General features: G+C 38.3%; 1 protein-coding gene across 3 annotated transcripts in view; it reads right to left on the minus strand.

The window, feature by feature from the left end:
- Positions 1-7,924: 7,924 nt before the first annotated feature.
- The window catches only part of LOXL1 (lysyl oxidase like 1), a 44,651-nt gene continuing 26,159 nt past the window's right edge, over positions 7,925-26,416 (minus strand). For all 3 annotated transcript variants that reach the window (XM_074297028.1, XM_074297026.1, XM_074297027.1), the window contains 6 exons: positions 25,563-25,671; positions 17,126-17,263; positions 15,834-15,990; positions 14,651-14,746; positions 12,243-12,358; positions 7,925-8,245 (listed from right to left, as the gene is read on the minus strand). In XM_074297028.1, the coding sequence (XP_074153129.1) occupies positions 8,239-8,245; positions 12,243-12,358; positions 14,651-14,746; positions 15,834-15,990; positions 17,126-17,263; positions 25,563-25,671 (623 nt within the window). In that variant the 3' untranslated portion in view covers positions 7,925-8,238. The remainder of the gene's footprint in view (positions 8,246-12,242; positions 12,359-14,650; positions 14,747-15,833; positions 15,991-17,125; positions 17,264-25,562; positions 25,672-26,416) is intronic.

The following is a 26,416-nucleotide window of genomic DNA, read 5'->3' on the forward strand; positions in this document are numbered from 1 at the left end:
TTCTTTCTCTGGAGGTAGACAGCTTGCTTTTAACCATGAGTCTTCTAGGATTGTTTTCACTCATTGTGTTTCTGAAAAGCAATGTCATTCACAGCTAATCATCATACAATATTGCTATTACTGTACACAATGTTCTATTTCATTTCCTATCATTTGTGTAAATCTTCGCAGGTTTTTCTGAAATTTGCCTGCTTATCATTCCTTATAGCACAATAGTATTCCATCACAACCAACTTGTTCAGCCATTCCTCAGTGGATAGGTATCCCTTTGATTTCTAGTTCTTTGCCACCACAAAAACAGCACTAAGTAAATTTAAAAATAACTCTAAGGTCTTGTCAAGATCCAAACACTGCAATTCTATAACAATCCAGCACAACTGAGCTGTTCCTGTTCAGAGTAATGTTTTAGTCATTACTTAATTTAAAAGCTTGGCTCAAACACTTACCAATACATCTTTATGCCAGACAATGGCAAATAACAAATCAATTAAAAGCAAAACACATTTAATTAAAACAAGAGAACATCATAAGGAATTGAGTCAGGAAATAAATGTTTTCTGGGCCTATTAACAAATAGCTGTTATCTCCTATGCCTTTAGGAAAATAGTCATGCATTTCCCATTTAATTTCTCTGTGTCACCAACACAGAAGGATACAGTTAGTTTTGACTCATGGCACAGGGTTGAGACTTAGAATTTGAAGACACTTTTTGCCTACTCACATCCCCTTCCATCTTAGTGGACAAGATAATGAAGACACTAATTCCTCAAGGCCTGATCCCTAAAACCTCTCCTGGTGTTGCTCCTGCAGTCATCAGCATGGGCCCAATGGGAAGCTGGAGTTCAGGATGTCATGTCCACAAAACTCCTCATCCTTCTCATTCCTTGCCAAAGTCCTGGGCTCCGTTCTCCTCTGTTGGTTCTTATTCTAACGGAATAGCAGACATGCTTGGAGAAATCAAATCCTAGCAGCTTCTTGCTGAAAGAGAAACCTAGCTAGCAGATAAGTCCAATGAGCTCAATTCAAAATGCCCTTGCAGGTGAAATTCAAATCATTATGGGAGAGAGGAACATTTTTATTTATTTATTTTTATTTTTTTTAAATTTTATTTATAAATTTTTTGACAGTATATATGCATGAGTAATTTTTAAACAACATTATCCCTTGTATTCATTTTTCCAGATTTTCCCCTCCCTCCCTCTACTCCCTCCCCTAGATGACAGGCAATCCCATACATTTTACATGTGTTACAATATAACCTAGATACAATATATGTGTGTAAATCCTATTTTCTTGTTGCACATTAAGTATTAGATTCCGAAGGTATAAGTAACCTGGGTAGATAGACAGTAGTGCTAACAATTTACATTCACTTCCCAGTGTTCCTCCTCTGGGTGTAGTTATTTCTGTCCATCTTTGATCAACTGGAAGTGAGTTGGATCTTCTCTATGTTGAAGATATCCACTTCCATCAGAATACCTCTTCATACAGTATTGTTGTTGAAGTGTACAGCGATCTCCTGGTTCTGCTCATTTCACTCAGCATCAGTTGATGTAAGTCTCTCCAAGCTTCTCTGTATTCCTCCTGCCGGTCATTTCTTACAGAGCAATACTATTCCATAACATTCATATACCATAATTTACCCAACCATTCTCCAATTGATGGACATCCATTCAACTTCCAGTTTTTAGCCACTATGAAAAGAGCTGCCACAAGCATTTTGGCCCATACAGGTCCCTTTCTCCTCGAGAGGAGCATTTTTAGAAGATGGAATGTATGTTAAAGGAAACCAAATGCTTCAGGTTTAAAGAAAATGAGTCAAACCAAGCCTAGGAAAATGTAGACCAGCTGCTGATATATTGGAAAGAGATCTGAGTTTGGAGTCAGGGGTTCTTGTCTTTGAATTGCCAATTAAATGTGACCCTATGGAAATCACATCACCTTACTAAGCATTTGTTTCTTGATTTGTCAGATAAGGGGATTATATCAGATGACCTTCAGTATCTTTTCCAGTTACTGCTTTACAAAAATCTCAATTGATCCTTATCATAACCCTTCTAGGGAGGTGCTTCTATTAACACCATTTTACATATTAGGAAACTGAGGCAGAAAAAAGATTAATTTACATGCCTAGAGTTCCACAGGTTCAGAAAGGATTGTCTAGATCCTTCACAATTCTTGTGTAATTTTACCACTTAAAATTTCAATATATTATTTTGATTAATCTAATTCCTTGCATCTTAGGTCTCCTCCCTCCTTATTTTTCTTACACCAGTTTTGGGTGGAGAAGCAGCCAATACATAGATTTTGAGAAGAGACATTAGATATCATCTAGTCCAACTTTCTCATTTTATCTTTGAGGAAACTGAGGCTTACAGAGGTCAGATGCTTTTTCCAAGATCATGCTAAGGCTGTAATGGGTAGAAAGCCCAGCATTTCCCCTTAGTTGTTCAGTAAGGCTTTGTAAGGCAGTTCTTATATTGGGTGAATTACAGGAAGGCGGCTTGCTGGTGCCCTCATTAGGTAGTTAGGGAGGAGCAGAATTTCAGAGGGCTGAGGGCCAAGCAAATGGCAGAAGGTGAGAAACTGGGAAATGCTCTGATTTTGTAGTCAGTGGGAAAGATCCGTTCTTGGCCTTTTGGGGGGTGTTTCTTTATTCTGTCCTCACCTTCTCCTCCCATTCCAGACCTGCAGACCCAGTCTTTCTTCAGGAGGGCCTTTATTTCCAGAGAAGGAGGAGACAGTGAATTCCCATCTCAAAGGGAATGGTGATATTGTATAAGTGCTGAGAGAAGGTACTGGTGACTCCTGAAGGAAAACATTTTATTGAGTTTGTCAGAATATTAGGTACCATGCAAAGCTAAAGGATTGTACATGAAATCCCTGGTAAGGTATCTTACCCGGCCATTATCATCTCATGGAAGAGCTCACTTTGCCTAGCTTAGATACTTAATGATGATAATGATGATGATGATGATGATGGTGATGATGATGATGATGGTAATGATGATGAACTTTCAAATCATCTCATGGAAGAGCTCACTTTGCCTAGCTTAGATAATGATGATAATGATGATGATGATGATGGTGATGATGATGAACTTTCAAATCATCTCATGGAAGAGCTCACTTTGCCTAGTTTATATATATAATAATGATAATATTAATAATAATGAGGATGCTGAATGCTCAAATCACCTCATGAAAGAGCTTACTTTGTCTAGCTTAGATATATAATAATAATACTAATGATGCTCTCAAATCACCTCATGGAACAGCTCACTGCCTAGCTTACTATATAATAATAATAATAATAATAATAATAATAATAATAATAATAATAATAATAATGAGGATGCTGAATGCTCAAATCACCTCATGTAAGAGCTCATTTTGCCTTGCTTAGATATATAATAACAATAATAATAATAATAATAATAATAATAATAATAATAATAATAATAATAATGAAAATGATAAGTTTAGTGACTCACTGAATAAAATGTTGGACATGGAATCAGAAAGAAATTAGTTCCAACATGCCCTCCAACTCCAGCTGTGTGACTCTGGGCAAATCACTTAATCTCTTTCTGCTTCCGTTTCCTCCACTATGAAATGGAGTTACTAACAGCATCTATCTCCCAGGGTCCTTGGAAGGATAAAATGTGAAGCTCTTTGCCCAGTCTGGCACATGGTAGGTCCATAACAAATTCTTGCTCCCTCCCCTTGGTGGGTTGGTCCCTGGTAATCCCCCTCCTCAGTCAGTATGTGCATGGCACTTTAAGATGACAAAGCACTTTGTGTATGTGAAGTAGCGTGGAGGAGGAAGTGCCTGAGGAAGACCTGGCTTCCGGACTCCTCCATGACACCTTCTAAGCTCCCTGGACTTTTCTGTAACATGGAGATTATGGTATCTATAGCAAAGCTTTTTCAACTATGAGTTGTGACCCCAAACGGATTACATAACTGAATGTTGGGGTTGTGAAATGATGATATATAACCAATAAATGTTTGATTTATGTATCTATTTTTGTATATCTCTATACCTGAGGTCATGTAAAAATTTATCAGGAGAAAAAGAGTTGTGACTGGAAAAAGTTTAAGAAGCCCTAGTATTGTTGATATGAGGCTAAATTGAAACAAGAAAGACTTTTTCAGACTTTGAAATGCAACATAAGGGGCAGCCAGGTGGCACAGTGGATAGAGCACCAGCCCTGAATTCAGGAGGACCGGAGTTCAAATGTGGTCTCACACACTTAAGACCTAGCTGTGTGTCCCTGGGCAAGTTACTTAACCCCAGCCTCAGGAAAAAAAAAAAAAAAAAAAAAGAAATGCAACATAAATGTTAATTATTGTTATTCAGTTTCTAGGAATGTTCCCTTTCCTTTAAGGATCTGAATGTCCTAAGTGTCTTTAACAACATAAGAATACCCGACTGATTGATGTGTCCCTGAATGCACAGGGTTAGAAAAAGTTTTCCAAACATTCTCTCCCTCTCACTCCCACTTAGACTGATGGAAATCCATCTCTAGGAAGCGCAAATCCTTGAGTACACACCTGTATGTTCCCTCTTATCCAGCCTGGCTCACATCTCCCAATTGAAAAGTCATTTCCTTGTTCCCTCTCATTTAGATGCAACATGATATAATGAAAAGATTGCACTAGGAGGGAGGAGACTAATTCTGACTTCTTGGGTAGCCTTTGGGCTTCTGCTTCTTTCTCTATAAAATTGAGAGGTGGGGGAATATGGGTGTAAAATGGTCCATACCTAAAAGCAATCACTATACCTATTTATTTTACATAACTTTTTCTTTGTAACAAGGAAGGGTTCATTTTGTTATATATTATTCAGGGATGGTTGTTTTATGAAAATGGACATCCATAAAACTTATTTGAAAAAAATAATGAGAATGTTGGATCAAATGACTTCTAAAGGTTCTTCAAACTAAAATTCTATAATTCTATGGTCTAAACTACTTCTTACCCTAACATGATACTTTCTTTCTTTTATTTGGAATAGTATTTTATGTTTTTCCCCAGTTACATATCAAGAAAATTTTCAGCATTTATTTTACATTCTATTTTCTGAAGAACTCTGGCTTTTTCTCTACTCCCTCATTCCTCTCCTTTAATTGTTTTGCTTCTAGGGCAAGAGTCCTAAAGGTTCTAGACTTTAATGGGGCAAGATGATTGGTGCATGAAATGGGCATAAGATGGATTTGGGGAGCTGGGAAGGAGTCATTTCCTGCCTAGGTATCTCTTCAGTCTCTTCTGCTTTTTTGTTTTGGAAGTGGATGCATGCATGATAAATTCTAATCCCTTCTAGCAGGATCTCTCAGTAGAGTCTGTTCTGTCCAGGGAGGGCGGGGGCTGCAGCTGCTGCCCCTGAAAGAGTTAAGTCCAGGTGGAATGCACTGATTGACAAGCTGGCTTGGGGAACACATTCCAGTCATATTGTCACCATCACCCCCTCCCTGGGCTTGCCTGCCATGACCTGAGTTTCTCAGGCTCTGCTGCTGTAGACTGGGATTCTTTGGAAGGAGGATTAACTCCCTCTCAGCAGGAACTGCTCCCTGGGTCCTGGCTCCAGACAACATTCTCAGCTTCTTATCTGAGAAGTTTCGCTGACTGGGAATATGTGAGGTAGTTAGCAGAGCCATGGGTCCAGTGGGCCCCTACTGGGAATGGAGTGGATGGATCTTGCCCCTCCTTAGAAATTTTCATTGTCATCAGTTCCTGAGCATTTACAGGATTAGAAATATGATAAGCTTTACTTGCTCCTCCAAAGTTGTATATATTTCTTCTGACACTGATGACCAAAATTCGCTTTTAATTTGGGAGATGGTCTTTAAGAATTGATGTGACTGAAAGGTTCAATACCAAAGATCAAATCTGGTGATGAATAGGACTAGTCTCCCATGGCAACCAGTCAGCCAGCCTTTGGGCCCTGGACCGAAACACAGGAGCCATTATTAGCACGTCAGGTCTTGCTTTCATATCCATCATCAGATAAATCTGTCAGCCTGTTATATCTTCTATCTCAGCTAGAACATTGTAAGTCCTTGGTCAACTTGGGGCCTGAGATAGAAGGCACTCGTTTGTCCTATCCTTTTCGCCTGGGAGAATGGAAATACCAGGAAAGATGGATGAGACTCTGGAGAAAGAAAAAGGATGGAGAGTTTAAAATGACCATCGCTCTATGGCCAGTCAGCTGCCTTTCAGATACTCCCATGATGAGATTTGAATAGTGAATTATATGAGGGAATAAGCTAGTCCTAGTGGAAAAATGAGAAATGTTGAGTGAGAAGGGGAAGGCATCGTCGGGGGCTGCAGCAACAAGCAAAGTGGGGAACCATATTGATGAATGGAGAATCATTCTAGATCCAGCCAGAACCACTAGCATCCACCCCGCCCACAAGCCTCAGTCAGTCTCTACCATCCTGTTCTTTCTGTAGAGGTGAAAGTGGTCCGACTCTTAGCTCCTGAACTATATTTCTTTAAATTCCTCAGTTTTGGCTTTACTGCAACAAAAAAGGCTGCCAGCTCTAGGGGTGGGGCTTAGGAGCTGAGTCCATGGTGAGTACTTGATATACTAATTTAATTCTTTTCTGCTAGTATGATTAAAGAACTATGCTGTGCTTCTGTAGAAAATTCCCATTGAAATGCAGCAAGGATTGGACAAAATGTTCCTAGGTCATTCCTAAGTTTTCCTAAGGGATGGGGACACCAAAAGCCAGGGATCTGATAGGAAACATTCACTTGTAGCCTAACAATATGGATATTAGCAGTCACAAAGAAGTTAAAAGGAGGAGAATATTTTGGCTTTGATATCAGACTATAATTATTATATGTTCCTTTCCAAGCAAACAGATTGACCCTGCCATATCTCATTCCCAGCATCTTGATTTGGAGACAGAGGCCTGAATTTCAAAACTGATTCTATTATTTAGTGAGTCTGGCTAAGTGACTTAGTTCTTGTCCTATTCCCCGTTATCTTTTCAATTTCTTGCTGTAATATGTACAATGACTCTAAGGTAGATGAATTTCTTGATTTCTTCTACTGTAAAATGAGGAACAAATTGTGATTCTTTTTTTTCTTTTTTTGGCTGAGGCCATTGTGACTTGCCCAGGGTCACACAGCTAGGAAGTGTTAGGTGTCTGAGATCTGATTTGAACTCGGGTCCTCCTGACTTCAGGGCTGGAGCTCCATCCACTGTGCCATTTAGCTGCCCCAAATTATGATTCTTTTAACATAGATAAATTGCTACTTTAGATAATAATTGTTTAAATTTCTGTAATGTTTGAAGGTTCACAAAATGCTTTCTTCACTACAGCCCTGCCAGGTGGAAATACAAGAATTTCCCTCCTCATTTTATAGATAGGAAAACTGAAGCTCACAGAGTTTAAGTAACTTAGAGTCACATAGCTAGTAAGCAGTGGAAGCAGGATTTTTATTCCCAGAATGAGGGGTAATGTTTTAAGAAGAATATGAACCTCTCAATATGAAGTGTTCCTAAGTCCTTGATTTGGAAAACCGGACAATGTGAGTGTGGGGAATCTATCTTAGATTTGTCCTAGGTGACTGCCAGTTATTTGCTTCTTGATCTTGATAGCGGATGTGACTCTTGTTGAGATTTTTTTTTTTTTTTTTAGTTGACAAAAAAGGAGCCCAGAGGTGGAAAAAATCCTAATTTTGAGAATAGAAGAGCTGAGTGCAAATCCCTGCTTTACTTATGAGGCCTTAGGCAAAGCACTTATTTTCTTTTGGACTCAATTTCCTTATTTATAATAAAAGGGTCTCTTTTTTGGCTCTAAATCCTGTGAGTAACAGTGGTTTAAGCCCCAGAAACCTACTATAGTGGTCTAGCCTCCTGGATATTTGCCCAGAGTCCTGTCGGAGCCAGATGAAATGGAGATCAACAGAGTAGAAAATCTTGTTTTATTCAATTTAAATCATCAATAATCTTCACTCAGCATTGTGGTCAAAATAATAAAAACAAATTTTTTTAAAACCAACAACCGACACAACAAAGTTTTGGGGGGAAGTTAAGTATAAAAATAAGACCCAGAGTCACTTAAATCATCCAGTTTTTTCCATGATGCCAGTTCCCCTTCCTTCCTGTCCAAGGTCCACAGGCCCATGAGGGTTTTGTCTGTGTTCACAGGGCCCAGAAAGAGCCTGACCATGCTTGGAGAAGGGTGGCTTGGGTGGGGTGATATCAGTGAATCCTGAGCAGATCAAGATCTAAGAGAAAAGAGGCAAACACATCAATCAGCAGCCACGGGATAGATTTCCACCACTTCCCCTTGTTTTGTTTGGCTTCCTCCACCCTCCTGCTGCAACTAGCCTTTCCTCAAGGGTAACTCACTCTCCTGCTCCCCTCTCCATCCTAGGAACGTCTGGATGCATTACACATTATACAGGACTCTACCTTGGAATTTTAAAAAGTCTTCAGTAACTCCCTATAATTTCTTAGCCTTGCATTCAAGGCCTCTCCAAGAAGTCCTCAGCTTATCCTTCCTATGTCCATATTTTCCCCTCCCCATGTTCATATTTCCATCTTCTTTCATCTTGACCATGCTTCCTTTCTTCCCAGATGGTGGGTCACAGAGTTCTCTTGTCTAGAAACCTTTCCCTTCCTGCTCTCCCAGTCAACTTTTTTTTTTTTTTTCATTCATCCAAAATTTGTTAAACATCTGTTTATAGAGTTATAAGCTTGTTGATTACATGAATGTAAGGCTTTGATAAGATACACCTCCTTCTCTCATGGAGCTTACATATACTTAATTTGTCTTAATAATATGAAAAATATTAATATATTTTAAAATGTCCTATATTTCTAGAAATGCAAATATTTGTTTAAATTGAGGCAGCAGAGGCAGTAAAGTTGATCATTTGAAAAGATTCTTGTCTCATTCTAGTAGCTGTTTTTAACTTGCACTCAAATAAAAAATTCTACTATTACTACCTCTTTCCACTCTGTATTTCAAGGCTCAGGAAAATAACCAAGTATAGCTCAACTTTCACTTCCTTCCCTTGTCCAACTCACTCTTCATATCAGTCTGGTCTTGGGCAATAATGGTAATAATAATAATAACAGTTAACATTTATATGGAACTTTGAGTTTTGAAAAGCAAACATTTCATTTTATTCTTAAAACAATCATGTAGGGAGGTGTTCTTATTATTTCCATTTTTACAGAGAAGGGAACTGAGGTAAACAGACACTGAGTGTCCCGTCCAGAGTCATACAGCCAGTAAACATCGGAGGAAGGATTTGAACTCGGGGCTTGACTCTAGGTCCTGTATTGTATCATCTAACTGTCTAGTATTTGAGGTTCACAGACTAGGAAAGATTTAGCTAAAGAAGGAAGCTCCTGTTTTCATTAAGGTCTTCTACAATGTCACATTTCGGCATGAATTTATCCCTTTTTTAAAAGATTGTGCCAACATGGGACCAAGTCTCATAATGACTATGATTAGACCATAGATTTGGCACAGAAGGGGGCTCTATAAGTCTGTTAATTTTGCTGATGAGGAAACAAAAACCTCAGTGAATGTCTGAGGTGGGGTTTAAATCCAAATCCTCCTGACTCTGAGGTCAATGCCCTGTCTATAACCTCATGATTTGGCAGCTACAAGTATAGGTCAGATCTTGGATTGTGAGTCTATCATCCAAGGACCAATGATCAATGCAGAAGGATTCCTCATAATGGTCACCACCAAGAGGGATGGGCTTTTTTGGTAGGGGGAGGAATCCTGGCCAGATAACTGGAATGGGATGTCTAAAAAGCCAGTTTCTAGTCCCAGATTACCTACTAACTCAACATGCACCTTTGGTCAAATTATTTAGTCTCTCTGTTGGATCTACCAGTTGATCCTGCGGCCATGTCCCAAGTCACATCCCTCACTTTTCATCCTTCCAAATTAAGCCTGAGCATGACTTAATTTAGAGCAGGGGTTCTCTAACTACGGCCTGAGGGCCAGATGCTGCTGCTGAAGATGTTTATGTGGCTCACTGGGTTATGGCAAATGGGCTGAGGGGCGGAGACAGAGGGTGAGCTTTTGTTTTTACTATAGTCCGGCCCTCCCACAGTCTGAGGGACAGTGACCTGGCCCCTATTTAAAAAGATTGAGGACCACTGCATGGAGATTCATGGAGGCAGAGGAAACTGGGAGGGTTTGGGATGGGCCCTTCCCCTCACTTGTCACATGGACATCATGATGTTTGCTCTGCCTCCTTTTTTTAAGCTCACAGAAACCTCAGCACCAGCTCAGAGAAACTCCAGACCAACTTAGACAAGTTCCTTGGACCAGCTTGAGACTATCTCAGGATGAGATCAGAGAGACTCTTGGAACAAGCTCTCTATCCATTAGAGGTTTCATTGAAAGATTCCCATAAAGCCAATCAAACAACATTCATCTCCACCCTGGATCATTTTTCATTCCCTAACCATAACTGGGACTGTCTGGAAATTCTATTTTTCTGCCTTCCTTCTTTAAAGGCCATTAAAAAAGTGTCTCTCTTTTATTTTTCAAAAATGTTGTCAAAACCAACAGGCGTCTCATGGCCTTTCTGGGAAAACTTCATTCCTAGATTCCTGTTTGTCCTGGCTCTTCTAGAGTGTGGTTGGAGTCACAGAGAAATATTAATAGCCTTGTTTCATTGAACTCTGCAGCTCCTTCCAAACACTTATGTAAAATGTTTGGAAGAGAGCACGGTGTGGATTTCCACAAAGTGATGGAGTCTACAAGGAGAAAACCTGTCCCTGAAGCCCTAGGGCAAACAGAATGGGCTCTTCTGCCCCTTAATTCTCCCATTCTTTTGTTGAATGGCTTTTATAGTTCGGTTGCATCTTCTGTGGAAAAGATGTTGCTGCCCTTTTCCTCTTTTGGCAGAAGGAGGCAGATCAATGCAGGCCTCCATAGCCTATCTCTCAGTTGCTGCTGATATCCTTCCCCAGATTGCCCCTGACTTGCTTTCTTGGCTCCATGGTCTGCTTGGGCAAAGTGAGACTATGATGAGAAATCTGGAAACATGTCCTGCTTTTCTTCCTCCAATTTAGATAAGCTGTATTTAACTTACTTCAAAGTGATTTTAAACTCCAACTTAATGTCAACTGTTGGAGGACTTTATCAGAATATAAGTGCAAGGGGGTAGAGTTTCTGTTCTATTTACTAATCGGGCCTAAGAGCAACTACCTTGGTGCTTAAAGTACAGTGCAAATAAGGGCAAGATTTTGATTCCGAAGGCTAAGCGGGTTAATTATCTGTGCTAGGTCTCTGATAACAGATGGACTCCTAAGACACAGCCTAAACTCCTACCTCAGGTCCATCACTGACTGTGGTTGCAGACTGCCCTTTAGTACCAACCACCGAATAATGACTAATTTTGCCACAAATTCCCTAACATGCCTCAGAATGCTCCCTCACTCTAGCCACAGAATGATTCTGAAGTATATTAACCGACCAGATCTTTAAGGTTTGTCACAGACAAATCCCTAATCTGGCCACAGGCTGACCCCTCCTCACCTCACTCACAGACTAGCTGTTTAATTATATACACAGACTCAGCTCCCAACTTTCTAGCCCAAATTGATCTCCAATTCTGACTATAGATTGATAATCTGATTGCTTAGTTGCCTCAAAAATGTATATGAATGGTTATTAGGGGAACCAGATATGAGACTGTGGATGGCTCAGTAGAGTCTATGTCTTACTATGTGGACATAAATATGTGGTCAAAAATATGTGGACATAAAGGACCACAATGTTATCTAAAGCAACCAGAGCATGCCTTATGTGTGCTCAAAGTAAGTGATTTCCACAATCACAACTAAGTGAGTTATTCCCTTACTAATTGGGCACTCTATAGGAGAAGTCAGGTTTGGGGTCCCAAGTGAATTTCTACAGCTGTAGCTCTAATTGAATATGTTTGGCTGAACATCTATATGGTCCATTTCTATAGGATCCTGGGAGATCAGATGATCCTGACAGTATTTTTGATTTAAATATTTTTAAAACCCTCAAAAAAAAAAAAAAAAGACAAAACAAAAAAAAAATCTTTTTTCTTTCTCCCTCCACTGCCCCCCACAGCTCCATGCTTTCTCCTCCTTCTTTGTTTGGCTCATTGGTTTACCATTTCCTGGTGCATCCATTGTTTCCCTACCCAAAGTATAGATAAAACAGCCTGAAAGAAGGGAAGGAAGGAGTCCCTTGAGAGGACTTGTGAGGCTTCTTACTGGGCAATTTTGCAGTTCGTGGTGGCAACATAGCGTCCGGTGTAGTGGATGTTGCATCTCACAACATTGTTGGTAAAGTCAGACTCCTGCACGATGTACTTTGGGTTTACTTGGACCTATGAGACAAAAGGGGGTGGAAAGAGATGGGAAACTTGGTCATCCTCTTTTATTTAAAGTCTTCCTTCTTGATACTTTAGCTCTACTCCATGAAATTGGAATATTATGGAATACAGCAGAGCTAGAAGGGATTTAGAGATAACTTAGCCTGATTTTCTTTATTTTAAAGAGAAATAAACCAAGAGCTAGGATGGCAGAACTGGAAGCAGAACTCAGTATTTATGACTCTTCATTCAATGGCCTCTCAGCAATGGCTACTCAGATAGACAATGGTGACAGAAACAATACAAAGGAAAGGTCACAACATTTTTCCCCTTTCCCTTTCCCTCCCTTTCTTAGAAAAATTCAAGGTCTTCCACAAAACAATGGGGATTTTTCAACCCCATTCTATATTTATGATTCCAGAAAAGACATTTTTTGACAAATAGAACATGCTGCTACTCAAATACCAATGTAAAATAAACATGATTCATAGATAATGGATTCCAAGCATTGCCACTATTCTCCTGTAATAGATATACTGTCAAATCTTAATATTTTTGACTGTTTTTTTGTTTTGTTATCTGTGAGCATGTGTGTGTGTGTGTGTGTGTGTGTGTGTGTGTGTGCCTTATTTGTGAATTATTTAAAATAATGTGATTATAGAATTTTACAGTGCTAGGTTATAAACTTTTAGATGCCAAAAATCATAGCTTACTCATTCTTGCATCCCCACAGTATAAGTAGTTTTTTTTTTTAATCTCACTAAATGTCAGTGCCTTCCATCTGCTGATTAATTTCAATTGATATTACATAGATGTTGTTTGTACAGTTATTTATGTGGTTTCTCCCCCATTAGACTGCGAGAGCCTTGAGAGCAGGACCTGCATTTTGCTTTTCTTTATATTTTTAGTGCTTATCCTACTGCTTGGTACAAAATGGGCACTTAATAAATGCTTGTCAAATAACTGAAAAAATGTACTAGATGAATAAACTTTTAAAGGATACAAAATGTTCCCAAGCAGAGATTACCCCAAGCCTGATTTAATGAATAGTTAAGGGTAGGTTGTTATTAGTACATTAGAGGATGTAAACAAGGCAGTATGTGATGCTGAAAGTGTACTAGTTTTGGAATTAGAGAAATTGGCTTAATTCCTGCCCCCAACATGTATTGGCTGGGGGACCACAGGCAGCTCATGATGAGCTTCAGGTTTCTCCACTTTAAAATTGTGTGCTTATTTTGAGGCTGAAATAAGGCAAAGAAGGTAAGGTGCTTTTCCAACCTAAAAGTATCACATAATCTCTGTTATCACAGAGTTTGTTAAAATAACAATGCATGTTTTAATGGCTTGAATTTACAAAGCACATTATCTCCAAGGCTTCAAGGGATCTTTGCACCAATATGGTAAATAGGATTAGTATTAGTAGCTGAGGAAAATAAGCTCACAGGGATGAAACAATTTATCCAAGAATCCAATTAGCAAGCAGTGGGTTAGTATTGAAAATCTGAGACCAGTACACTTCCTATCATATATGCTGCCTCTTCTGTTATCATGTTATATTCATCTGTTTAACTATATCCCTCATAATTTCATTTTCATGGTTCATTAGCTCAATAAAAAGTGATGAAGTTTCATAGAAGAATGATTCTAAATTCCATGAGTAGGATTTAAATGGACCTGAATACAGGGGTCAACTCCCTTTCATTACCCAGAACACTCAATCTAGGATCTGAGTTCTAAAGCCTAAAGTCCTATTTTCTAGGAGGGCGTTCAGAATAATTTTCTGTTCCCACTGAGAAAGAAGGGCTTTAATTAGTTAAGAAGGACGCTTTGACCCAAGGTCTGGGAACTCTGGGATGTGCTGCTTACAACAGACTGTATTGTACCTTCTCTCTGAGGAGGGCAGAGATGCCTTGGGGGTGGTTCAAAAGGCCACATTGCCCAAGGAAGGAGCATGGATGACCCTTTTTTATCCTTCCTGGTCTTCAGATATCCTACCATATTTTTAATGTCAATAACACTGCCCACTGAAATGTCCTTGCCAAAGGCTTTATTATGATCTTTTGAGGTATGTAATGTTTAAGAATCTCTTTAGAAAGTATACATCTTGTCTCTCTCCTCCCTCCCCACTATAACAGAATGCTTTAGTTATTCAATTGTAAGTATTTGCAGATGAGATGTGGATAAAGCACTGCATCTATTATTTTTTGCTTATCTAGATGCAGAGGCAAGACCCATGTATCTGCGCAAAATGTTCCTTGTTTTCATTCCCTAGCGTTGGTGCCTCTCTTGGTTGTCATGGAAACCTACCTTGAGGATGTAGTTGCCAGGCTGCACATCAGTGATGTCAATCCATTGGCAGTCAATGTCAGCATTGTATGTATCATAGCAACCGGGACTCAGGCCCTGGGAAGAGAGAAGTGGAGGGAGAAAAGAATTCAGAATTCAGCCTCTCCTTTAGGCTACTCACCTCCCACACTGTGCTCTTTATTCCAATCCTTTTCTTATTGATCCTCAGGACTGACTGATGCTGTTCAGACCTAGTAGTTGGTGGAAGATTGAATCATCTTTTATTTCAAGTCTTCCTTCCTGATATTTTGGAATTTCCATGTATTTCCATGAAATTGGAATACTATGGAATATAGTACACCTAAAAGGGATTTAGAGATAATCCAGCATGATTCTCTTTATTTTAAAGGGAAAAAACAAGGCTTAGAGTGATTGAATAATGTGCCCAAATTAGTGGCAGAATTGGGCTCAGAACTCAGAATTTATGATTCTTCTTTCAATGGTCTCTCAGATTTCAAGTCACCTCTCACAGCAGGGCTGGGAAAGAAGGCATGGTGGAAGGGCTGATGGCAAAGAGCAGAAAGAGATAGGGATGTTAGAGATCCCTGAAGGAATCTGAAAAATCAGTAAAGAAAAAGTCAGGTCTTTATACTCAACACTATTTCCCTGGACAAAAGGACAGTAACAATGAAAGAAAAGGATTGTTAGTTAATCCGGGTAATTGTAATCACTGGCCACTTCAATCTTATCAGTTTTATGGACCCCATTAAATTCCTAAAACATTTGAAAGGTTTTCAACCATCTCTTCTCTATCCTCCTCCTTACCTCTTTGCTAAAACATGTGGAAAATTACCAGATCAGCCCTTCTGTTTTCCTCCTCATCCCTTATTATTAATCCTTACAAACCCCTTACATTAATCAATCCCTCAATCTCTTCTATATTACTAAATATACAGTGAGTGCTCAATAAAGACACTAATGTATTTAGTAGGTATTTTTGTTTTCTGATTATTATTGTGCTGTGTAGAGACTTACCTATGATCATGCAACTGCTTGCACATGTCAGAGATAGAGTCAGACTCATATTCTATCCACTAAACACAGGGTCTCATCAGAAAGGACCCACAGACCTTCCTTTAGCTTTTTCTATTGGACAGGTCCCCTTTCACCCTTCCATTGCCTTCCCACTCTTCCCCTCACTGACCTGTGTGTGGGAAGTACAGGCATAGCGCTTCAGGTTGCCAAAATCGCACGTGGTGTCCTCTAGGCAGAAGCTGGCCTTGTGACCCTCGGCCACTTTTCTGCCTGTGGTAGCATCCAGCAGGTCATAGTGGCTGAACTCATCCATGCTATGATAATGCCTGCAAAGAACAAAGATGCTCAGCCATGGCTTGCTATGCAGTAGATGACACAGTGCTGACCAAGGTGCTGAACAAAGATCCAGATAGTAATAGAGAACTCCCAGCATCTGTTCCCATCCTTCTTTACTTCCCTCTTTACCCATCCTCTTACCTGCCTTTCACAAATGATGGGCTGATGAGACAGAAGCCCAGGTATTAATAGAGAACTCCCAGCATCTGTGGTCCATGGGTCTTTTCCCTTTATACCATTGCTGGCTGCTTCACTTTCCCCTTTGCTCATCCTCTTATCTGCTTTTCCCAAAAGATGGGCTGATGAGACAGAGGGGAATCTTCTGCCTGCTCTTTGGTGTGAATGTGGGAATCAAGTCTTTTCCAATAGGACTTTCATACATCTCTTACTTCTCCCCATCCCCTCAGCATCCCTAGGATCCACATCTGTTCAATACTGTCTTAAACTCATACCCTTTCTTTTGATAGTGGTTACCCTATTAAAATATCTACATATTTTATTCCTTTAAATCACATTAAATTTTTACTAAGGTCTTGAATGCCTTCTTTCTTCAAGATTCATGATTTCATTGATGTCCAAACTTTCCCCATGGTATATATCACAACCCCTGCTCTTGATAACATAACATGGGTTGTCAAAAAAATTCACCACCTAATGGTCAATCTTCTGATGGTGAACCTTCTCTACATTTAGTTTGGTTTTCTGATACAAGTCATATATTTTTGGCCCACACTCAAAACCTTTTCAAGTTGGTAGCACCTTGCAGAACATTTTCTTCATACCCCCAAGTCAGAATAAAACAATGGGAGCCAATTTTAGCCAAAGTATAATTCTTTACAGGTGGAAGTTCAGTTCACTGGAAGAAATATTTTGGACAGTGGGAAAAAACTTCCTGGTACCCTTTGTATCACATGACAAAGGCTGTTATTCTATATTAGAGTACCAGTGGTTTGTTATAATATGCAAATGTTCCTTTTCTAAATCCAAATGACAAACAGGTACATAAAGGCAGAAAAAAGACCCCTCCAATAGAAGGCTGGCAGGATATCTAAAGGTATCTGTCCTTATCCCATCTGCTTACATTTCCCTAATCCCCTTCTGTTGCTTCTGAGAACCATTACTTACTGGTGACAGCTGTGCCATTCCCAGGTGTGGCGGGGCCGATTGGGCAGAAAGTCAGCCGAGCCCTGGTTCTTCACTCGTTGAGGAAACCTCAGTAAGACACGTACATCATAGTCGGTAGCCTCAGGGCTATATGCAGTGCTGGAGGGAAAAGGAATGGGAAGAATATCAGGGGAATTATCACTGTTAACACTGTCACCTTGACCAAGCCAATGATTTCACTGGTATTTATGGAAAATATTAGGGGACTTACTCTTGGAAGAAATAGTCTCAACTTCAATTAAGCCTAAATATTCATTGAATGTCTGTGCACATGACACTAAAATATGAGCTGGGAAGATGGATGATGTGAATCAGACTCCCTACTTTTATGGAGCTTACAGTCTAATGAAGGATAATACATATACACAGATAAACATAACATGAGGCAGAATGTTATGGGTATAAAGGAGAGTGATATCCAAAGTACAATGAGAGACTTAAGGAAAAAGATCATGGGATCACAAATCTAAGATGGAAAGGGAAATAAAAAGCTAGCTACTCCAACACTCATTTTACAGATGAGGTCCTGGAGGCTGACTTGCTCTAGTGCATGGCTTGTGAGCTCCTGGAGCTGGAATTAAGCTCAAGTCCTCTGATGAGAAGGTGAGTGATCTTTCCACTGTATCACACTGCCTCACTTAAGAAGGGTTGGGGGGGTGATCCGGGAACAGGTTGTGGAGGAGGTGTCTCCTGGATTGGTCCTTAAAGAAAGACAGAGTTTTTAATGGTCGGGAATCCATTCCAGGAAGGGGGCTGGCATGAACCTAAACAAATGTCCACAGATGGAAAAAAAATCATAAGAACAGAAGATAGCAAATGGTCCAAATGGTGAAGACAACACTTCGAATACTACCAACACCTCCAGCACGATGGCTAAACACTGCCAGAGAAGTAGCAATGGTAAGAAAGTTGGATTTAGAGCCAGAGGCTTGGGATCCACGTCCTGGCAGTGGACCTGTATTACTCCAGCAAGTGACCTGGTTTCTTTAGTTACCTGATCTACAACATGAGGTCTGGATGGCCTCTATGTTCCTTCTGAATTCTACGCCATATGAAGCAACATGGTGTGATGGCGTAGTGATTTAGCGTCAAAAGACCAAAGTTCAAATTCTGGTTCTGCTATTTACCACCTGTGTGAATTTAGGCAAGTCACGTGGCCATTCTAAGACTCAGTTTCCCTATCTGTAAAATGCAGAGGTTGTATAAGATGAGTCCTAAGGTAACTTCTAGCCCTAACAGTGTGTGTTTCTGTAATGCAGTCAAATGGAGTCAGATTGTAAAGGACCTTGAAAGCCAGAGTTTTACTTAGTAGACCGCAGAACCACTGAAGGTTTTAGAACTTTCGGGGAGTCCCCTGTCTAGATATATAAGAATACTAAACATTAGAAGAGCAGAGGGAGAGAAAAACTAAGAAAATTAGAGACATACAAACATCAAAGCCAGGATCACCAATTGAGGATTCCAAGTCTGAAATATTCATAGGTTTCTTTAGATTTCTTTTATTAAACTAAAATCTGCTATGTTGTTACTTCTACTAACTGGTCTTAGTTCTGTCCTCTGGGGCCAAGAAAAACAAGGTTAATTCATTTTCCATTGGCTAGCTCCTTTAATACTTGAAGAAAACTATATCATGTTTCTCTAAGTCTTTTCTTCTTCAGGCTAAAGACTCCCAGTTCATCCAATAGATCTTCCTATGGCATGGCTCCCAGTCTCCCCACCATCATGGCTACCCTCCAGTGGAAGTGCTTCAGTTGGATATAGGCTTTTTAAAATGTGGTGCACCTAACTGGAAGCAATTATCCAAATGTAGACTAAATGTAGACAGCATACTATGGCTTTAAATTCCCTTGATCTGAACCCTATTTTTCTATTAATGTACCCTAAGACTGGAGGAGTTCTTTCAGTTACCATGTACATTACTGACTCATAGCTTTACCCATCTATTAAAACAGTTGGGTTCTATTTGTACTGTTATCTATTCATGTCTTTCCAGTTCTGTCTTTGATGTAGTTGCCTTTCTGAAATGAGGATTAGGATTTCAAAATTATCCTTATTGCATTTCATTTTATAGATTCAGTCTATTTTTTCTAGAGATCTCATCACTTTAGCAGCGAACTTTTTTCCCTTTCCCCATAAGGCGTTTATCCCAGCCCATCTTTCAAACAATAATCTTTACTAACCTATTAATGAAATTATATATTAACTAATCACTACTATTTTTTTGTGCGACATTGGGGATTAAGTAACTTGCCCAGGGTCACACAGTTAGGAAGTGTTATGTATCTGAGGCTGGATTTGAATTCAGGTTGTCCTGACTCTAGAGCAGTGCTAACCATCACTATTTAGATCTGATAGTGTAAACTATGTTAGATTTTGACCAGTTAATAATCCTTTAGGCTGCACCTTTCTGTTATATACACAAGGATTCTGTTGGAAACAAAATTCTGAACCCCAAAAAGGACACAGTAAATGAACAAGCTCAGGATGAGTAGAGCAGTTAAACTTTTAACAAGTTCCTGCAGAAGTGGGTGGAATTCCATGAGTTCACACACACATACAGAAGGGAAAATGAGCTTTTAAACCCTAAAGTCAGTCCTACTCTTCCCTTCAGAGTTTCGTTGGCCCAAGCCCTTATCCATACCTTACATGTTGCTCCTAGACATGTTTCCCTTTCCTGGTCATACAGTTCATGTTCAAATGTGGGTGATTAATCCCACTATTAATTAATGTGTATGAAGTTCATTAAGCAAGTGTAGTTGCTAAAAGCTTGGATTCTTTATTCTAGCCCATTTTAAAAAGCCAACTTTCAGCCTAGGCCCCTTTATTAGGAACTCTATAATTTAACTAGTGTCTCCTCCTCCTCCTCCTCCTCCTCCTCCTCCTCCTCCTCCTCCTCCTCCTCCTCCTCCTCCCCCTCCTCTTCCTCCCCCCCTCCTCCTCCTCCCCCTCCTCCTCCTTCTCCTCCTCCTTCTCCTCTTCCTCCTCCTCCTCCTCTTCCTCCTCCTCTTCCTCCTCCTCCTCCTCTTCCTTTTCCTCTTTCTCCTCCTCCTTCCACTGCTGCTATTGCTCTCTCTCTTCCTCTTTTTTATCTTTCTCTTCCTTCTTCCTCCAACCTTTTCACCATTCTCAGATTTTTTTTCACATGACTTGCCCAGAGTTACACAGCTAGTAAGTGTCTGAGACCAGATTGGAACTTGGGTCCTCCTGACTGCAGGGCTGGTGCTCTTTCCACTGTGCCACCTAGCTGCCCCATCTAACTAGTTTCTTATGAGAAATTGCCAAAAACTTTCAGAAATTGAAGTATGTTGGCTATGACACTCTCCTGATCTGCAAATCTAGTAAATCTATTTAAAATGGTAAACAATATCAGTTTACCATAGTTATTCTTTTGTGTGTGTTTGAAATGAAATATTTAATTTAACTAAGGAACTGACAATCATTAACAAATATGACACAGAATTTCCCAATATGTTTGGGAAAAGAAGTAATATAAATTGATAATCATTTCATTAATTTCAAAGTAATCTTGAGCTTCCTTACTCTTCATTTAAAAATAGATTATTATTTTATTTATTTTCTAGCTTTATTATTATTTTATTACATATGTGTTGATATATTATAATAATATATAAATACATAAACATTATGCTTGTTATTTCTATATTACTTATTTATTAATTTTAAATATCAAGAAAACCTTGCGAATGTTAGAATGTAAGCCCCTTAAAGGAAGGGGCTGTTCTTGTTTCTGTCTTCTTTCTCTGATGCCAGAAAGCCAGCATGGCTTATGGACGGACAGAGATCTGGCCACAAAGTCAGAAAAACCCTTTTGCCTTGATCACATACTGGCTGCATGGTCCCTGGACAAGTCATTTAATTTCTCAATGTTTTAGTCTCTAAGATTATATGTTGCAGAGAGTTGTTGACTTCTAGTGGTAGAGACATTTTCTTCATTTGGAAGTTCCCATAGCAAAGAAATCAGAGATGCACTTCCTATTTCCAGTGCCTAACACAGTGCCTGGCATATGACAAGTATTTATACATGCTTATAATGTTGAACTCAATACACACTTATAACTATTTACATATAAACATTAACTTATATGTTCCTTTATGTCCATCATATCTTACTGGTCACTTTCTCCATATCTACTCTATAAATCCATATCTGTTTTCTGGCTATTCATCTCAGTATTTTGTATATTCTTTATTTCTTTCATATAGTTGTAGAATGGTTCTGATTTTTTCAATTTGTATTCAACCTTTCTAAATTTCATGTTCTTCAAATTTCTGACACATATAATATTACTTTATATCGATATATCTTTTTCACTCACTCACCAACCAATGGAATTTAGTTTTTTCAAGTCATCAAATACTTATTAAGTGCATATCATGTGCCAGGCACTACTCTAACCACTAGGATAAAAAAAAAAAAAAAAAAAAAAAAAAGACAAAACTAAAGTCTCTGCCCTCAAGGAACTCAAAGTTCACTGTTGTTTGTTCTTCATTCTTGAAGACCACCATGACATCACAGAGGTGGAGCCATGACATGCAAGTGAGTTGGATTAGAGGGAAAAAGAACTGTGCAAAGTCACCAACCTCAAATTTCTCTTTTTACATCAGGACAACTGGAGATGGCCCCGGATGCAGTGGGAGACCTTGGCTTTTTAAGCTAAGGTTTTTAACAGGTCTCAGTTTGACTGAGGCAATGCCCAATTAGTGATTAAGACTAAGTAAGAAAAAATGAGGTCCCCAAAATAGCCCTTTTTTACCTAGTCAAAAAAGTACAGAAAGAACTTGCCTACCATCATAGCATCATAAAAGTAGTAAGAACCAGAGCTGGAATTCAAATCTGGATTTTCAAACCCTAAGTTCATTGCTCTTTACTTTACAAGCTCTACAAAAACACATTGTTATTTTGGTTAGTATGACATATAATCTCCAAAGTACTTTAAGGTAGTTTTTAAAATTATGTTGATTAGACCCATCTATGAAAACTGAATTTCACTCCTATTATTCAGATCTTTCTTTGCCAAAATATTTTAAAAACTATTTTTATAAAAGTAATATGTCTAGACATACATTATTTCTAGACATATATATATACATGTAGATTTATTTAGTAGTATTGTAAATTGAGGTTTTACTTAAAAATAATAGATTGTTAATCTTGAATGGTAGTGTTCTTGTTCAGTCATGTCTCACTCTTCCTGATCCCATTTGGGATTTTGTTAGCAAGATACTAGAGTGGTTTACTATTTCTTTCTTCAACTCATTTTACAGATGAGGAATTGAGGCAAACAAGGTGAAGTGGTTTGCCCAGGTCATAGGACTAGTATGTGTCTGAGGCCAGAAACTAAAGATGAATCTTCCTGATTCTCAGTCTAGTGCTTTATCTACTTTTGCCCTATCTCTGCTCCCAGTCTTGTGACAATATATGAGAAAACAAACATTTGTTTATTGTCATTATATACTGTGCAATTGGTGATGGATTTTCTATGTAAACATCCATGTCATCTGAAAATAATGATAATCTGATCTCCTTTTGTACATTAATCTATTTATTATTGGAATTTCTAGCATTTCTAACAACTGAATAGAAATGGCTAAAATTAGACACACCTTGTTTCATCCCTGTTTCTTGTAAAAAATACTTCTCATGTTCCTTCATTGCATACAATGCTATGTCCTACTTTATATAAACATTTCTTCTGATTTTGAGGGATATAATTTTATTCTTTTTTCACAGTTTTCTTTCTTTTGAAACAATGAATAAAATTTTTATTTTACTGGAAGAATTTTAGGAATCTATTGTTAAAAGATTTTAAAATATTTTTCTTTTTAATAGCTTCTGGTTTTCCTAATATCGAGCTGTTCTTATATTGTTGACATAAATTTCACTGGACTAGAATGAAGAAATTTTAAAAATGTGGTGGTGTTTTTTATTTGCTAATAATTTTACTTGGAATTTTCACCTCCATATTCATTAATGAGTTTGGCCTAGACTTTTTCTTTTAAGTTTTGGTTTTATAAAGTTTAGACTTAAGACCATATTTTCCTCATAAAATGAACTGGGTACCAGTCCATCTTTCTCTAAATTTAGCAACATTCTTTGTAACATAGGAATTATTTGTTCTTTGGAGGTTTGGAAAAATTCCCCTGAAAATACCTTTGATTTAGTAATTTTTTTGCAAGGTAATTCACTGATGATTTGTCTTATTTGTTCCTTTGAAATTTGTTAATTTATCTATTTCATGTTGTATTAATTTCAACAATATTTAGCAAATATTTACTTTTTTCACACAATATCCAATTTGTGTATAGAATTCCTTAATGATGATATTAATTTTCCTTGCATTTTTATTATCTATTTTATTTTAAATTGGTAAATTATGTTTTTTTTTTTTTTTTTTTTAATTTTGGTGGGGCTTTCTAATGTGTCAACATGATGGGTTTTTTAAAGCTCTTAGCTCCATTGATTAAAATGATTCTTTTTCTTTTTCTGTCCTATTCATTATTGCTCTTATATCTCTTTTTAATTTCCTTTGCAATATTACTGTGTTCTGTTAGCAATGTTTTTAAGTATTGATAATCAATTTAATCTCTATTTTCCTTTTGTTAATTAAAGCCAAAATTTTTCTTCTAAAAATCACTAGTTGCATTCCATAGATTTTGATGAGTTATTATTATCTTTGAAATGTCATGTCATTTTCTTCCTTAATTTGCTTTTAATTTTAGTTTAGTATATTTTCTACTTTAGTTATGTTAAAAGATTTTTTTTAGTTTTCAGGTAGCTTTAAAACTTTTATTAATGCTACAGCTACATTTTCCCAGTTTTATTATATTATCTGATATAATGAAAAATGGAAATAAAGAGCATGAAAATAGAGTACATGTATTTTTGTCTTTTACCATTTATCCTTGGTTCCTTTAAGTCTAACTATGTAGTGACATGGTTTTCAGAATTTTCATCATTTTGGACTCTTTCTAATTTATAAATGTCCCATTTAGAACATGGTGCCCTGAACTAACATAATAGAATGGTCAGCACAGTAAAGGAGGGTTTAAATAAATTGGAGCAATCTGTCTATAAAGAGAGACTGAATCAAGGGAGTATTCCAGCAGAATAGGCTAGTAATTGAGTAGATGGAGCTGGGAAGAATAGCTGGATATGATCAAAATCACACAAAAGAAATCTATGCTGAATGTGAATTTTGAAAATGCTGAAGGATTAGTTTTTCAAGACATCTGAAAAAGGAGAGGATAGCAAAAGATTTGGATTTTTAAAAAGTGTTGGAGAGAATTATTGGGAGGGAAAAAAAAGGTGACCAAGAGGATACTGGCAACAACTGACTCATAAACCTAATTTTTTATCTCTATAATAAACCCAGGACAGCTATGGTTAGAGTGCTGGGTCTAGAGTAAAAAAAAGTTTTGTCTTTTGTGGATCAAATCAGGCCTTAGATATTTACTAGCTGTGTGACCCTGGAGAAGCCATTAACCACGTTTGTCTCAGGCTCCTGGTTTGTAAAATGAGCTAGAGAAGGAAATGGCCGAGCACTAGAATCTCTGCAGGAAAACCCCAAATGGAGTCACAAAGAATCGGGAATGAACAATACCAATAATGTCCTCTGATATACTCCAATGCAGCAGGGGTGAAACATGATCCAGCAAAGGGGACTGAGAAGGGATGAGCATAGAGGTAGGAGCAGAACTAGGAGAAACCAGTGACTCCAGAACTTGGGGAGGAGAGTGTTCAGGACACTTTAAAACAGTTTCAATTGAGTGGTGAGAGTAGAAGCCAGATGGAAAGGGATTAAAAAATAAGTGTTTTTTAAAAATGATTTTGGTTAAAAAAAAAGAGTTTACCCCCAGGAATGAATCAATTGCACATAACTTAAAATATAGCTAAGGTGTTTCTATCTTTTCCCATTTGATAAGAGTAGAATTAGTCCTATTCACTACCCACTCCCTCCTCTCCTAGGTACCTGCCAGAGCTAATGTCAACAAAACCATCCTATAATCATATTCTCCATCTGTAAGGCCTGAGTTGCCATGGGGATGTTCTGAGTGCTTGCCTCTTTCTCTCAATTTGAAGAGAAAGCTATGAAATTGAGGAAGGCGAGGGGAGGAATGATGACTCTGGAAATGAGAGCTGCCTTTGAAGGGGAGAATTTCTATAATTCTATAGTAATTCAGACCTGTGTGCAAAGACTTTGATCCTGGGGCTCTGAGTGAGCAATTAGAAAGCACAATTTTCCTTTTCAGGGAGAGAGGAATCAGGGATGAGGATTAGGTCTAATGTGATGTGTCCAAGGCTAGCGAGTGAGTGGGGACTAGAAATGAGTCCGTGGTATTGTCCTCCATCTTGCCATGACGTAGTTTTTATTCCTACCTGGCTAGACACTTCTCCTCTGCTGCACAACGCAGTGAATACAGATGAGCTCTCTGGACGTAAGTAGAAGCCTGTACGTAATTGGGATCAGGCACCAAGTCAGGCAGACCTGGAAGAGAGGGACAAAGATTATTAGAAAGATCTTTGGACTATTTAGGAGGCTTCCCCATCACTGCCATCTCCTGGCAGATTGAGGCTCCATTATTTTCAATTCTATTTCACATACTCATTTTCAATGTCCATCATGGGCAAATTGTACACTGCAGTAAGAAAAATTGGACTCGAATTCTACTTCTGATGCTCATTAGCTTAAGGTCCAGGCAACTCTCCAAGACCCTAAATGACAGATGTGAGGCCATTGAGCATCGGTGAAAGGGGTTTTCAGAAGAAGAGCTCTCATAGCTGTCAATGGATTTTCCTAAAATTCAGGTCTGATCTACTATTCAATTATTGCCTCCTGGATAAAACATAAAAGTTGCTTTGTCTTTTAAAGCCCTTCCTCACTTGACTCCATTGTCCCTTTCTTTAAAAAGTCTTTGTGAACCTTTTTTTTTTTTTTAAGAGTAATTATCCCTTTGTTAATAATTTCAGTTCTGAAAATTTAATTCCTTAAATATTATGTTTTCATTAAAGGACATTTGTGGTCATTATCCTATGATAACTTTTTTCATTTTTAAAAATAATAATAGCTTTTTATTTTTCAAGATACATGCAAAGATAGTTTTCAACATTCACCCTTGCAAAAATTTGTGTTCCAAAATTTTCCCCCTACTTCTCTTCTTCCCTCTCCCCTAAACAGCAAGTTATCCAATATAGAACCTTACTCCTTTCCACTTTCTCTGCCCTCCTGGGAC

The sequence above is a fragment of the Sminthopsis crassicaudata genome, chromosome 2 (genome assembly GCF_048593235.1).
Source record: "Sminthopsis crassicaudata isolate SCR6 chromosome 2, ASM4859323v1, whole genome shotgun sequence".
NCBI lineage: Eukaryota > Metazoa > Chordata > Mammalia > Dasyuromorphia > Dasyuridae > Sminthopsis > Sminthopsis crassicaudata.